The sequence below is a fragment of the Primulina tabacum genome, chromosome 8 (genome assembly GCF_025594145.1).
Source record: "Primulina tabacum isolate GXHZ01 chromosome 8, ASM2559414v2, whole genome shotgun sequence".
Classification (NCBI taxonomy): Eukaryota; Viridiplantae; Streptophyta; class Magnoliopsida; order Lamiales; family Gesneriaceae; genus Primulina; species Primulina tabacum.
The window spans coordinates 5,605,254-5,619,718 of NC_134557.1; the positions used below are offsets into that span (position 1 = coordinate 5,605,254).

A 14,465-nucleotide genomic window follows, 5' to 3' on the forward strand; every position below is an offset into this window, starting at 1 on the left:
AATGCAAACAAAATATTAAATTTGTGTGTCCATATCAAATAAATAAATATCTATAATATTTGATATAACATGCAAAATTAATTTGTAAATAAGTATTGAAAATTTCATGACTTGAAACTTAAGAAGCTAATTCCCAAATTAAAATTTATTATTATTAATATTATTTCTTCAAATTAGGGGAAAAAAATCTCAAATTTGACAATCAATACCAAGAACCACATCCTTAATAACAACATTTGATTTGGATAAAATGGTGCATTTAAATTTATTCAAACAGTAGCTCAATACAATTGGATGGTGGTTGGGTTTGTGAGCAATAATCAATCTTAATTAAACAAGATGGCCACCTGTATCTCATTTCACAATATATTATTATAATAATTTTTTAAAAAAATATTATAATAATAAAAATCTTGCATACCATTAATTCTTCTTTTGAATTAACGTGATATGTTGAATTCATATTAATTGTTAGAATATGAAGACAGCTCATTTGCATATTTAAAAAAAATATTATTATAATAATAAAAATCTTGCATATCATTAATGCTTCATATGAATTGACGTGATACGTCGTGAATTCATATTAATTGTTTGAAATATGAAGGCAGCTCATTTGTATATTTCATCGACTTCAATTTTTCCACTTTCAGAAAAATCAGTCACGACCTTCATGGCCTCATCCAGATTTAAAAAAAAAAAAAAATTTACTCCTCTTGTATCAAAATTTGAGAATCAAATTTCCGAAGAATTCATTATATATGAATTTCAGAAAAATGAAGAACAATTATTTTAAAGGCAGAGGTATCACGACTCTGATACCAAATGTCAGAATTTTTCTCATAAATCATGTTTCAACACATTTATAAACATGATAAATAATATGCGGAAGCAGATCGAACATTATCTCCGACCGTTGAGGAATTTGTAAGTTTTCTGATTTACTTCCGCTTGAAGCCTTCCAAGCACTTCACTCTCTATAGATAATGTATTTTGTTCTTATGAGGTGTGTGCTTAGGGATCTCAATCAACTCTATTTATAGGTGTTTCTCGTACCATCGATGAGTTTATCGGGAACCCAAGAGTCAAAAGAAGAGGCGCATGCACGTCTCAATTTTCTAAAGTTGAGGCGGCATATGCATATTTTATCAAAAGTATCAATGACCGTCGATATTTCCTGCACGTTTTTTCCTCTTCTAAGATGGGTCACTACTTCTTACAGAGATGACTCAGGAATTAACTTGCTGGCGAACCAGAGAGATTTAGAAGATGGCGATCGCCCCCCCTCATCCTCTCATTTGGTCTACTCCTCGACGCAGACTCCTTACAGCCTCAACCTCCCATCCAGCATAAACGATACACGACGCCTTGTGATTCCTGAGAACAGATTTCACAATAGTACTCAAATCCATAGAAGAGCGAAATCAGCATCATTCACTCGTTCTTTATTCTCAGAGAGCGACCATTTGACGAAGGATCTTATTATCTGCTTCAGATTGTTGAGGATATGTGACCATTTAAATGAATGCTCCTACGAAACATTTTTGAAATTGGTTAATTCTCGCTACCTCGCTTTTAGAATTCAGCGATCTAATTTCAACCCCATCATTCAGATTCCTCCCACAATTAAACTTTTACAGAATCTACAAACTTTAGTCGTGTCATCATATAAGATAGCTGAGCCTGTATCTCTTCCATTTGGAATATGGTTTATGCCACATCTCAGGCATATTGAGATCGAAGAAGAAGCCATTTTGCCCGATCCCCAAGTCCCCTGCAGCCAAAATGTATTAAGGAGGTCGACAGATTATTTAAACAACCTGCAAACACTCTCAACTATAAGAAACTTCCGTTGTGACAACGAGAATCTCCTCGCAATACTTCGAAACCTAAAGAAACTGAAGATCACCGTCCCACGGTACGGTGACTACCATCTGAACAATCTGGTCCATCTCCAAAAACTTCAATCATTAAGTTGCCGAGGTTTCGGCAAGATTTTACTTGGGGACCAGGCCTTCCCGGATTCAATCAAGAAGTTGACTTTAAATTGGTTGAAGCTTCCATGGAAAAACATGAGCATAATCGGTTGTTTGCCGAATCTTGAAGTGCTGAAACTGAGAGGAGCCGCCTACGGGGAAGGGTGGAATACGGAAGAGGGAGGTTTTTTAAAGTTGAAATTATTGCTTTTGGAGAGTTTAGATCTGTGCCATTGGGAAGCAGAGAGCTCTCACTTTCCAAGACTTGAGAGTTTGATTATTCGGTATTGCAAGGAGTTAGAGGAGATCCCATTTGGTATCGGAGAGATTCCGACGCTTAAGCTGATAGAGTTGTACCATTGTGGAGAAGATGCGAATTCATCGGCAGAGCAAATACAAGAGGAGCAACGGAGCCTGGGAAATGAGGATCTTCAAGTTCGTGTGAAAGTCTGGACTGCGTTTATAGATGAAGATTAAAAGATCTTGTCATTCTTTTCAATTGCATGCATGACTCCAAAGTTAGACAAAAGCTTGTGTGAGAACGTTTCGCAAGTTATATTTTGTGCGATGAATCTCTTATTTGGATCATCTATGAAAAAATATTATTTTTTATATTAAGAGTATCACAATTTATTATGAATATCGGTAGGATTGATCCGTTTCAGAGATAAAATTTCGTGAGATCGTCTCGTAAAAGAACTACTCCCAAAGTTAAATACTTACGTTCCGCTTTTGTTTTCATTTGATAATAATTGTACAATCTCTTTAATTACTCAAAATATTATAAATAAATTTGTGGACGTGCATAAATAGAGAAACACACAATTAATTTAAAAATATTTTCATAAAACTATTAGATTTTTTTTCTGAAACGACATATTTCTTAATACATTTTTCATAACAAAAAAAAAAAAAACAAAATTTATATATAAAACGAAAGTTCAAAATAATTATAATGTTAATTTCTTTAACATATATATTATATGTTTCTAAAATAAGAAAAAAATCTTACTCTTAACTCAAATTTGAATGTGTTTCACATCTTATCACAAGTTTTAACAAAATTTTGTGCGATCGTTTCGTATATTTTTATCTATATGACGAATCAATTTTGCTCATATTTACAATGATAAATAATATTTTTTTTATAATTGACTGAAATAAAATATCGGTCTAACAAAATTAATTGGTAAGATTGTCTCAAATTTTTTTTATATTACTTATGTTTAGTAATATTTTTTTATAAGAAAATATTTTTGCAAAAAAAATCAACGAACACGGTCAATTTTTTTAAGATAAAATGAAAATCAATTGCCCCCATGCAGGATCGAACTACAGACCTCCAGTTTACAAGACTGGCGCTCTACCACTGAGCTATAGGGGCCTCCTTGCCTCCGAAACTTTGACATTTAATATATTGAGTTCAGCAAATGTTCTACCAATTTTGTTGTTAGATTCGACTTCCTTCGTCAAATTTCATCATTCATCATCCATGGAGGAACATACATTTGATCCTGTAAATTAATCCCAATTTTTTAATTCATTTTTTATGTTTTGATTTTAACTAGTAATTGAATTTCTTATGTGATTGTTTTTAAGGATGCGAATGACCTGAGCTTCTATGAATGCTTTTGAAACAGGATTTGGTTCGTGAAATTTTCGGGCTCGTTTGGAGAAGAACTGCGGCGGGTATCACATTTTTCAAGCAAATGCTCTTTCCTGCCTTCTCCTTTTTCAAACACTCTACATTTGATAGAGCCCTTTTCGTTCTTTAATTATTATATTTTTTTGGCTGCACAGAGCGGGATAAGAATGAGAACTCGCAAAATGTGGATGCTGAGGTTCATTTTTATATTTCAATTTTTAAATTTAACGACCTTATTGTTTGATATTCTTCTCTCGTTCTTGTTTCTCTACGGTGTCATGTTGATTAAATAGGCCTAATGCTGAATTCAATAACCATGTAAATTTTGTTTGTAAGAATGACTAATTTCAAATACTATTTTATTGGTTGTTTGATCTCTCTACTTTATTATCTGTAGGTAGGAGCAAGCACGTCTAAGAAAAAGTTCAATGGGGGTAAGAAATCTTTCAATTGGATTGATTTTCCAATTTTCCTTCTACGAAAGGAAGTTTATTTGCCAGGCAGTAGGGGATTAGCATATTTTTTGTTATTTGACCCGGATATTGGGGGATTATAGGCATGTAATTATCCCCAACGAAGCAATATTTGATGTTACTGTGTTATGCTGCAAATTGCTATACACATGCTATGATTTTCTTGTGGTGTTTGTGTAGCAAAGTTGGTATGGTTTTGAGAGTTCAATCCAAGTTTTATTTGAAGGAACATTAGGTTATTTTGTTGTTAAAACTGGGGTAACGACGTGGTTAACATGACATGTCTTTGGCTAAGCAATGTTTTCTATCCGGGAAAATGGTATATTATGAAGGTTCATCCAGTTTAAAAACCTTTGGTCATTGAAAGGTTAAATCTTCGGCGTAACAAGATCCCGTTGTTTGTGGGAAGTCGCACTTTGTTGTCTATTGTTGCTAGAAACAGTGGTTAATGAAGGTATGGATTTGTTCCATTATTAAAGTAGGAGGTATTGAGAAATCAACCTTCAAGTAGAATGTCTATGCTCTCAAGATAAATGATACTTTCCCGTATATCGACTGTAACTAAGATTTCAACCCAAAAACAAATTTGTCAAGCGAAAAGGAGGACTTGAATTAGACGTTTTCCCATAGTTTTTCAGAGAATTTCTCATTTGAATCATGTATGTAATCTAAGATGTTATGTTTTTACTGCTGTTTAGTTAAGTATGTGAACCCATGCCCTGTTAACTGCTAGAATATTTTTTTACACATTTCTTTGTATTGCTACCAGTCGGTCAACTAGCCGGGGTTTGTATTCTTGAACCCTGTCTCGCACAGAGTTTGATAACATCGTTACTAACTACCGAATAATAGTAATTTGCTTCTGCTTTGGGATGAAATGCAGCAAACCCACATGCACTGAAGCTGAGCTGTGAACTACTCCGGATTTTTGTTACAGGTTTGACATTTGGTGAAAAAACATCTTTTTCAATCTATTTTTCTTAGAAAATACCTGCACGTTGATATTCATTAATCAGCTGTCCAATGCTGTAGTATTTTTTTCTTTAAATTAAACCCTTTTAATAGTTTTTCTCTGCTCTGTGTAGAGGCTATTCAACGTGCTTCTGCCATTGCTGAAATTGAGGGTTCTCCTAAAATAGAAGCAACGCATTTAGAGAGGATACTTCCACAACTACTTTTAGATTTTTAAGGTACGTTATAGATCTATACTTGTGTTAATGAATTCTCCAAACGATCTCATGTACAATAGATAAAAAGTAAGTTTCATTCCTCGATGTAAATTCTTGAATTTTATTGAGAGCTCAAACTACACAGAGATTGATATGTGGTTTCTAAGGCATCACTTTATGTATTTATAGCTTTTGAGATGCCGAATTGATGATTATGACTCTGTCAGCCTTGCATCTGCGCCTGATGCTCAAAATTTATTCTCAGGTCAGCACTGAGATTTGAAAGCTGGTGAAGTGCGTTCCATGGTTCAATTTCTGCAGTTTTTGGCTAAGAAAGGGTGATTCCTGAGACAGGGTTAGCTTTTTATGCATCATAAGGCGATAGCATCAGCACTTTATGGGATCATAGTGTGACAACATTAGCTTTACTGTCCATCATAGGATAACATTGTAGGCCTCGAAAAAATTGTAGTGCAAGCTTTAGCACTCACACTTTCTCTTCAAGTAGTTTTAATGGAAAGATTTGAAATTAGATACTAATCTTGTCCAAGTGTGTTGTCCTATTTTTGCTTTTAAACCTTAATCTTGTAGTGTCCATAATACTGCTTTCATTTTAGTCTCCGATCGCTGTTTGTGTATCGTGGACCTGAAAAGCATGCGGTGTATGTGAATTTAGACAAACTGGTAGTGGTATGGCCACTCGGAAGTGTTTTCAGGGTTTAATGTAGAATCAACTTTGTTCAGTACCTTATACAAAGAGAGACTTGATATAAAGTTATATTTCATATACAAAAGCCTTTGGACATTTTCTTATAATAAATGAAGAGCCACTTTGTAGGGAAACTGAAGTGAGCTTTCATAAGCACAACCTTGAAAATCACATTGATATTTTACAATCTATAGGATTTTGGGAAACAAAGCTAATCGCTCTGTAAATTATAACAAAAAATTTTTGCAAATGCACTCGATAAAGGTACAAGCCATTCATCGTTCATCGATTTACAGAAAATCCCCACTAATTGTTATTTCTTGCAAAATCAATGCTTGATCTGAGATAACATGCATCTGGCATCCTTGCTATTAGGCCTTTCTTTGGGATTATCAAGTGTGCAAAAGCAAGCGACTTTCAGAACCAACAGCATCTGCTCCTCATAGCCATTCCCCATAAGATTTGGATCAATCGCCCTCTTTGGGTCTTCAGAAGTCATCACGGTTCTCATCCATTTCACCAAACCAAGCTCCTCGGTGTGCTGGAAAAACTCATCGGATGGCAATTTTCCAGTCACCAGCCCACCGAGCAGAACCCCGAAGCTGTAGATATCACATTTATCCGTGAACTTGAACGTCTGGTGATACTCCGGGGCGATGTAACCAGCGGTTCCGGCCACGTTCGAAGTCGTGACATGAGTATTATAATCGGGTACTGCTTTTGCAAGGCCGAAATCTGAGATCCGGGCTTCCATTTCGTCGTCCAGGAGGACATTTGCGGGTTTCAAATCCCTGTGAATTATCCGAGAAGTGTGGTTCATGTGGAGGTACTCTAGGCCTGAAACGATACCTAATGCAATCTTGAATCTGGCCGGCCAATCTAATTTTCTCTTTCCTTGAGACACGTCTTGGATATAGTCTTGTATGCTTCCATTTTTCATGTACTCATACACGAGAAAATGGCAATTGGGCCGTGGCATGTAGGCTAAGAGGGGGAGCAAATTCTTGTGCCTGATTTGGCCAACAGTTTGAATTTCTGACCGGATTTGACGCATTTTTTTGTCCAAAAGCTTGCTGTCTTCGTCTGTGAGTTCCTCCGAGTCTGTGGGGTTGTGGGATACCTTTTTAATGGCGATTTCTTTTCCATCACTTCCAGGTAGAACAGCTTTGTACACTTCACCACATCCACCTCTTCCTATGATTTCGAGTGAGGCTAATCCATCTTCTTTTTGCAGGAAAGCTAGGTCCTCAGGATTCTTGATCATGGGGCTGAAGATTTTTAAGCTTGTGTCCTTTCCACGCCCTTTTATCAAGAACATGATCAGCTTATAAAGCAAAGAGAACACCAATCCAGAAAAGCTTCCAACTAAAGTTCCAGCCAGGAATCCAAGAATCCAGCCCACTATCTTCCTTCTGTTTTCCTTGTCCTTGTGAGGTGCCACTGCTGCCCTGGGAGATAGGGCAGATGCTTGACTCGAAGAAGGTCCCATGGCTGAGTTTGTTTGATCAGATTTTTCTGCAAACATGTAACGTTTGGGCATCGAGATTCTCTCTTCAGTAAATTCTGTGGAGAAATCCTCCACTTGATTCATCAATGGCAATGGAACCTCGAGTAAACTGTTCCCAGAGAAGTTAACGAATCGGAGATTCCGAAAGGATCTCAAAGAAACAGGTATTTTCCCAGCGAACATATTATCAGCAAGATTGAGCTTTTCCATGTTAGGAAAGTGCTTCAAGAATTTCAGATTGCCGGTGAACTTGTTTGATGACAAGTCGAGGACCCGGAGGCGGACCAATGATGATAATCCATGCGGGATTTCGCCGGAAAACCCATTTTGGGCGATATTTAGGACTTCAAGTTTTTGGCATTCAGTAATTTGAAATGGGATTTGGCCAAAAAAGTGGTTGTCTTTTAAGGAAAGCTCTTTCAGCTCAGAGAGCTGCCCTACTGAAGGAGAGACTATCCCTTTCAGCTGTTGGGATTCAAAGACAAGACTAGTGATTCTGAGCACATATGAATTGTTGAAGATTCTTCTTTCGCATAATATCCCGGCGGAATCACACGGATTCCTCTCCGCAGCAGTCCGGATGCCGAAATCTCTGCGGATAAGCAGGACAGCAGCATGATCAGGAGGGTGAAGATTCAATCTTGACTGAACAAGGAGAACAATCATGAAGAAATATAGGATCGAGAAGCTGAAACGGATACGAGCTAAAGCCATTTTCATTTACGGCGGAGGCCACCGGCGGGGAAGAGCAGAGTGGTGGAGGAGGCCCTAACTGCCTTAGATTTGTGGTGTTTATTAATGGCACACAAGCGTGGACTTGGAAAACAGACAAGTCTTTGGTGGAAACACATGTGCGTTGTGGGGTCCACTTCCAAACTCCAAATTTCCTGGTCGCCCGTAGACCTTTGAATTTCCTTTTCTGACCCTGGATATTGCTGGTTAGATTTAATTTAAAAATAATTCTAAATATACAATAAAATATATCATTATATAATCATTATAGACAAAAACTTGTATGAAACGATTTCACATATAATATTTTGTGAGACGAATATTTTATTTGGGTCATCCATGAAAAAATATTACTTATTATACTAAGAGTATTACTTTTTATTGTGAATATGGGTAGAGTTGACCACGTCTCACAGATAAAGATTCGTGAGATTGTCTCACAATTGATCTACTCATCATTATATCTTGAAATTTTACTATTATATTGTAAGATTTTGATAAATATAATTTTTGTATTGAATTTCTTCTATTGTAAAAATTTAGTATAAATTTAATCGTTCACGTAACATCAGTCTCAATTTAATATATCGTGAAATCTCATGTAATGGGTAATTTAATATTATATATCGGAATATTTTAGTTTAAATATCATTTCACTTTCATGTATATAAGACAGTATCAATTTTTTATTTCATATTTAATTTATGTTCCTTTTGGTTTCGAAATATCTGAGGAGTAATCACGGTTTGTGATGTACATGTATTACTTAATTTTGTTTTAATTTATACATTTGTTAATTAATTCGGTCCACAATATTATGTTATATTTTTAAAACAATTTTTTTGTTTAAACTTAATAATATATTTAATAGCAATTTCTTATTTATTATACTTGGCCAAATTGTCTGGTGAGAAAATATTAAGTTACATATGATTCATGGATTTCCACTATAGATTTATAATAAAAAATAAATGTCAGATATTAAATTTATATATGACTTATTTAAATTTCAGTTACATAAAATAAAATAAATTTCAAAAACCTTCGTTGTAAATCACAATTAACATAAAATATTATATAAATTTTATGATACGAATTGAAATTTATTATCTTATATAAAAAACTACAAAATATATTTGAAATTTATGAATCTAAACGAAAAAGTAATAATTTTTTTAATGTTTAATTTAAAACCTGCGTTAGTCTGCTACTTTTCAAAATAAAAAATAAAAAAATCACATCCTTTGTTCAGCGGATTATCTAAATGGACCACGTTGTGCCTCACAGGACTATAATCTATACATTTAATTATTTAACCATCTTCTTTTATTAAATTTATTTTTAATTTGCTTCTCGAAATTATATAAAACAAGAAGTACATTAAAATAACATAACTAAGGATTTGTTTATCGAAGATGCCAAGTTTGCAGTTTGTTATACAGAAAATAATGACGAATTAATTAAGCTAAACAAAATTTCTGTAAACCAAAAAAATAAATAAATAATTGATTAGAATATTTTTTAATTTATTTATCACCGTAAGCTGGCTAGATAAGTGCCCGAACCGACCTGTAGCTATAATGCTATATTGGGTTGTTACTCGAGAAATAACATCTCTAGGAGGCAGACTATATCAGAAGTAAAAAACCTAGTAAACTCCGAAAACATTCCTCCAAAGAAAAACACAGTATAACAACAAGCTTTTGACGACACACACACAAGCAAAATTTCGTCGGAAATAACGGAAGCAAATTTCTTACCAAAAATAATCATGAAACACGCGACTTGTGCATGTCTTGATCAAATCAGAAACTGCTGCTACGCCTTGGTCTTTCGTCAGCTACATTCACTTTAATTGCCCTCCCATCCAAACTCTGCAGTAACACAGCATCGACGGTGATATTAACAAGCTTACAGCTACTTGCAATAAAAAAAACGAGTGAGCAAAAAAGGGTCTATTGATTTTTCAGAAGTGAGTGTGCATTTCAACTGGAAAAAAGTTAGAAAAGGGGTTACCCGTCCATCAAGGTTGGCAATGGCATCATTCATTTCAGATTCACTCAACATAGTTACAAAGCCAAAACCACGGGATCTTCCAGTTTCCCTGTCACACACTACTCGAGCGTTTATCACTTTGCCATGCTCAATGAAAACCTGTTTGAGACGTGAGTCATCCACGCTCCAAGGCAAGTTGCCCACATATATTTTGTAATTGTCTTCAAATCGTCGAGGGCTACGTTCAGGGTGTGATCCTATCGGAGTAGCTTTGCTAACACTTAAGAGTCTGCCATTAAAATCCTGTTGAGATGAGGGAAAGATCAACAACAAAAAGAGAAAATAAAACTAAAATTTCATATGTGGTTTTCCAAAAGTTCAAGGAGCAGTAAGTGCACTTAGTGGCAAGTAAAGGTGCAAGCCTAGGCCATGAAGCGTGCCTTGAAAGAAAATTGTGTATTTTGAAATCAAGTACAATGTAATTGTTCACATTTGCTTGTACACTAATGAATGTTTACTTTATTGTTGTTCAATGATAAGTAATCAAGATTAAATACTAAATTACATGCTTTTCTAGTCATATTTAAATTCAAAATATTATTTATTAGTTTGCTTCACTTAATTTCAATTGGCAACGTGACTTTGGGCCCCATGATTTAAGTGCATCTCAGAGCGCTAACCTTTCTACTAACTGTGATTTATACAGATTAAGCCGAAAACAGAGGATCAATATATGGATGACTACTGGTATTTAGAACAATTTCCTAAATCATGCAGGATATATACGATGAAAAATGACATGTCTCCACTACTCAAATAATGCAGCATTTGCCGCTACAAATATTGATTCTAAAACTATTATTGCTTTAAAAAGTTGACAACATTGCTGGCAATCACTACAAGTGACGCCACTAAAAGGCAATGGCCGGCCACATCAATGAGAACATTGAATGATACAGTAGATGATTAGAACATAGGGAAAATTAAATCAAATAGCTCGCAACAATTGTAAAGAGGTAAAACATCAATACTGCATCAAGATTCTACCAACTACATTATATTTTAGTTTGATTTATATCCGTTTAGAATTCAGTATCTCAGCCAATACAGAGGTTGGTATTTCATTATTTATACATCAATAATACACAATTATTTCTGTTTCTTCTCTTTCGATATAAATAAACACCACTAAATTCTAACACAAGCCACAGATGTCAAGTATAAACATGATGCAAGATACTCATCAGCTCTCACGCCTTGCTGAACATCTTGAGAAAAACGTTTTAAACAGGAAGATATGTCAAATGTTAACAGATTACGAGCATTAAAAAAATTATGAAATCTTAATGGATAGTATACATAGTCAGGTGAAATGTTGTTAAATTATTTGCCATGAAGCATTCAAGAGAAAGTTATCCACCTAGATTGACAGTGTGGAGCTCCAACTGTGCGTGGGTGGTTGTTTACCACCATTTGATGTGAAACGAGTCAAATGGAAATAGCGTCTCAATTCGTCAGCCAAATATTATATAACCAATCATCACCATCTCTGTCTGCCATTTTTGACACTACAATCTAAAACACTAGATGATCTCTACTAGCGAGAAGGATATTAAAATCGAAATGCTGGACCATGATTGGATTATACCTGCCCCATTAAGGACACATTGCAGGAGTTAATTCTTCTTAAGCAGTTTCTATTGAAAACTATTCCAAGCACGCCAGAGCAGATATAGAAACCTATGAACCCTCATATGGTGAACAAGATCTTAAAAAAGACAATTACACTCATCCATTCGAAAATTAAACCACCTATTATATTTAATCATCGCATACAGGGACATTCAGAAAACTTACATAACGATGGAACATTTCCACAGCCTTCTCAGCTTCTTTCACGGTACTCATTGTAACAAACCCAAAACCTCTACTCTGGTCAGTTTCCCTATTATATATAACCTGAAAGTCGATAATTCATTAACCCATAAGATATCCAATCATTTTATCATACAAAATTATATAAACATTTAAAACTCAAAACCCATAAAAGATCATCAGCCATTGCGCCCAAAATCACGCAAAGATCAAAATTTTGATGCTGAGAAATCATCGAATTACCTCAGCAATCTCAACAACACCAGCCTGACCAAAAAGTTGAGCCAATTTTTCACCATCCACATCATACGGAAAATTCCCCACGTACACTTTAGCCTCCTCGGATAACTGCACGGACCCATAACTCTCTTCATTCGCAGGTGCTTCCCAGTTAGAATCCTCCTTAAATCCTTGTCCCTCTTCTTCTAGAAACACCGGGTTGTTCTCTTCTTGCTGAGCAGTAATCACATAAACTTTCAAAATAGGTTCTTTCCTATTGAAAGAGGCCTTTAAAGGGCTTGAAATAGACGAAAAATACGAGCAAGATAATCGAAGCTTTATGGGTTTCAAAGTCGGTGTAAGAGAAAAACGTGAATCCGAAGCTTTTTTTGAGGTGAAGTCCGCTGGACTTGAAATTAAACAGCCGTTTGTAGCCATTGACAAAGGCTTGAGTATAGCTTTAGCTGCGGAAGACAAAGTTTTTCAGTATGTGTAAACGGCGGAGGGGGTTGGTACAGAAGAGACGAGGGGGCACTGAGCAGTGGCGGCAAGATCCATGGCCGGCGGAAGGATATATAAAATTTGTTAATCACAATACTTAAAAATAAATCTATATAATTTATTTATTTATGTTTTAAAGCAATTTTTTTGTGGGAGTGATTGTTAAATTTATTAATTTTCAATATACATTATTTGTATTTTAAACACCATTATTTAATTTAACCATCAAAGTGTTTAATCTAATTGATAGATTTTAATTTTAATTAGATATCTTGTGAGACGGTGTCACGAATCTTTAACTGGGTTTGTTTCATCCTACCCGTGCAGGCAGTGCCTGCACGGGCAATGAACGGCCCGGATCACTCCAAATGAGTGATCCGGGCCCACCTCCATGTAAAAAAAAAAAAAAAAATTGGCTCGAAAAAATCCGAGCCGTTGGATCGACCCCTGCAGGCAGTGCCCGCAGGGGTAGGGTCGACCGAACCCTTTAACTGTGAGCCGGGTCAACTCTACCGATATTCACAAAAAAAGTAATACTTTTAACATAAAAAATAATATTTTTTCATGGATAATCCAAATAAGAGATATGTCTCACAAATACGACCGTGAGACCGTCCGACACAAATTTTTACCAAATTATTTGTGCGATATTCTTTACAATTTTAATAAATTTTGTAGCAATTTATAATATTATTATTTGTGCGATATTATTTACAATTTAAATAAATTATGTAGCAATTTATAATATTATTAAATAAATTTCTATATTGTGTAATACACTAAAAATTATTTCATCAAAAAATTATTATGTATATTTTGGTTTATCTAAAATGATGATATATTTTTTCATTAAAATAATAATAATAAATATATATTTAACATAAATATACTGGAGTAGGTCTCTTGTGAGACGGTCTCATAAATCTTTATTTGTGAGACGAATCAACCCTATCGATATTCAACTCTTAGCATAAAAAGTAATACTTTTTCATGGATAATCCAAATAAGAGACCCGTTTTACAAATACAACCTGTAAGACAGTCTCACACAAATTTTTACCAATATACTATATCTCATTATATCCCAAGAAACAAACCTAGAGAAATTCTTGCTGGTCAAATTTACCACATAACCAATTCTATTTATTTTCTCTTTTTTGTAAGTTTGAGGAGTATTTTTGGTTTTACATATCAAAATTATTGGCCAACTCAGGGTGGGCCGACCATTCAAAAACCCGTCATTTGGTGCAAGAGTGGACCGACTCAAAAAAAAAATTATAATTAATTAAACTTTTTATTTCATAAATAAATAAATATTTATACAAAATATAAATAACATTTTAATTATTGATTTCACCCATCTAAATTTTATACAAAATAATTAATACAAAAAAAAAATCACAACTTTAATTAAAAATATATATATCACCATAAATCCATAATATAAAATAATTATTTTATTCACAACTTTTATTAAAAAAATACATATATTAGTATATTACTATAAATTCATGATATAAAAAAATTAATTTTTATATTTTTTTCTAGGCCTGCGGGCCAGCTCAAGCCCGTCTAACTTCACAAAATTTTCATCGAAACTCACTTAAATTGTGCGGCGGAGCGAATCAACCATAGCTCAATATGACACTTCGAAGTATACAGTGA

General features: G+C 34.6%; 4 protein-coding genes and 1 non-coding gene across 6 annotated transcripts; 2 read left to right on the forward strand and 3 right to left on the reverse strand.

The window, feature by feature from the left end:
* The first annotated feature begins 648 nt into the window (after positions 1 to 648).
* Positions 649 to 2,505, forward strand: LOC142553292 (putative late blight resistance protein homolog R1B-16). The gene is made up of 2 exons (XM_075663446.1): positions 649 to 927; positions 1,223 to 2,505. The coding sequence occupies exons 1-2, from the start codon at positions 872 to 874 to the stop codon at positions 2,451 to 2,453; spliced, it is 1,287 nt and encodes a 428-aa protein (XP_075519561.1). The 5' UTR covers positions 649 to 871; the 3' UTR covers positions 2,454 to 2,505.
* A 783-nt stretch (positions 2,506 to 3,288) lies between these two features.
* TRNAT-UGU (transfer RNA threonine (anticodon UGU)) lies at positions 3,289 to 3,360 on the reverse strand. Its single transcript has one exon. It is a non-coding gene; the product is annotated as a tRNA-Thr (tRNA).
* Positions 3,361 to 3,426: 66 nt separating this feature from the next.
* Positions 3,427 to 5,803, forward strand: LOC142553294 (protein MHF2 homolog). Of its 2 annotated transcripts, none has more exons than XM_075663448.1 (7): positions 3,427 to 3,492; positions 3,617 to 3,665; positions 3,777 to 3,817; positions 4,019 to 4,055; positions 4,978 to 5,031; positions 5,180 to 5,284; positions 5,529 to 5,803. In XM_075663448.1, exons 1-6 carry the CDS (start codon positions 3,469 to 3,471, stop codon positions 5,281 to 5,283), a joined length of 309 nt encoding a protein of 102 aa, XP_075519563.1. In that variant the 5' UTR covers positions 3,427 to 3,468; the 3' UTR covers position 5,284; positions 5,529 to 5,803. The 2 variants fall into 2 exon arrangements, with proteins under 2 accessions (XP_075519563.1, XP_075519564.1); XM_075663449.1 differs by having other exon boundaries at positions 5,534 to 5,803.
* A 291-nt stretch (positions 5,804 to 6,094) lies between these two features.
* LOC142553293 (leucine-rich repeat receptor-like serine/threonine/tyrosine-protein kinase SOBIR1) lies at positions 6,095 to 8,297 on the reverse strand. The gene has a single exon (XM_075663447.1). It carries the CDS (start codon positions 8,197 to 8,199, stop codon positions 6,301 to 6,303), a length of 1,899 nt encoding a protein of 632 aa, XP_075519562.1. The 5' UTR covers positions 8,200 to 8,297; the 3' UTR covers positions 6,095 to 6,300.
* A 1,392-nt stretch (positions 8,298 to 9,689) lies between these two features.
* On the reverse strand, positions 9,690 to 12,881 carry LOC142553296 (28 kDa ribonucleoprotein, chloroplastic-like). The gene is made up of 4 exons (XM_075663451.1): positions 12,325 to 12,881; positions 12,064 to 12,165; positions 10,228 to 10,509; positions 9,690 to 10,085 (listed from the first exon to the last, which is right to left on the reverse strand). The coding sequence occupies exons 1-4, from the start codon at positions 12,736 to 12,738 to the stop codon at positions 10,017 to 10,019; spliced, it is 867 nt and encodes a 288-aa protein (XP_075519566.1). The 5' UTR covers positions 12,739 to 12,881; the 3' UTR covers positions 9,690 to 10,016.
* Between the last annotated feature and the right edge of the window lie 1,584 nt (positions 12,882 to 14,465).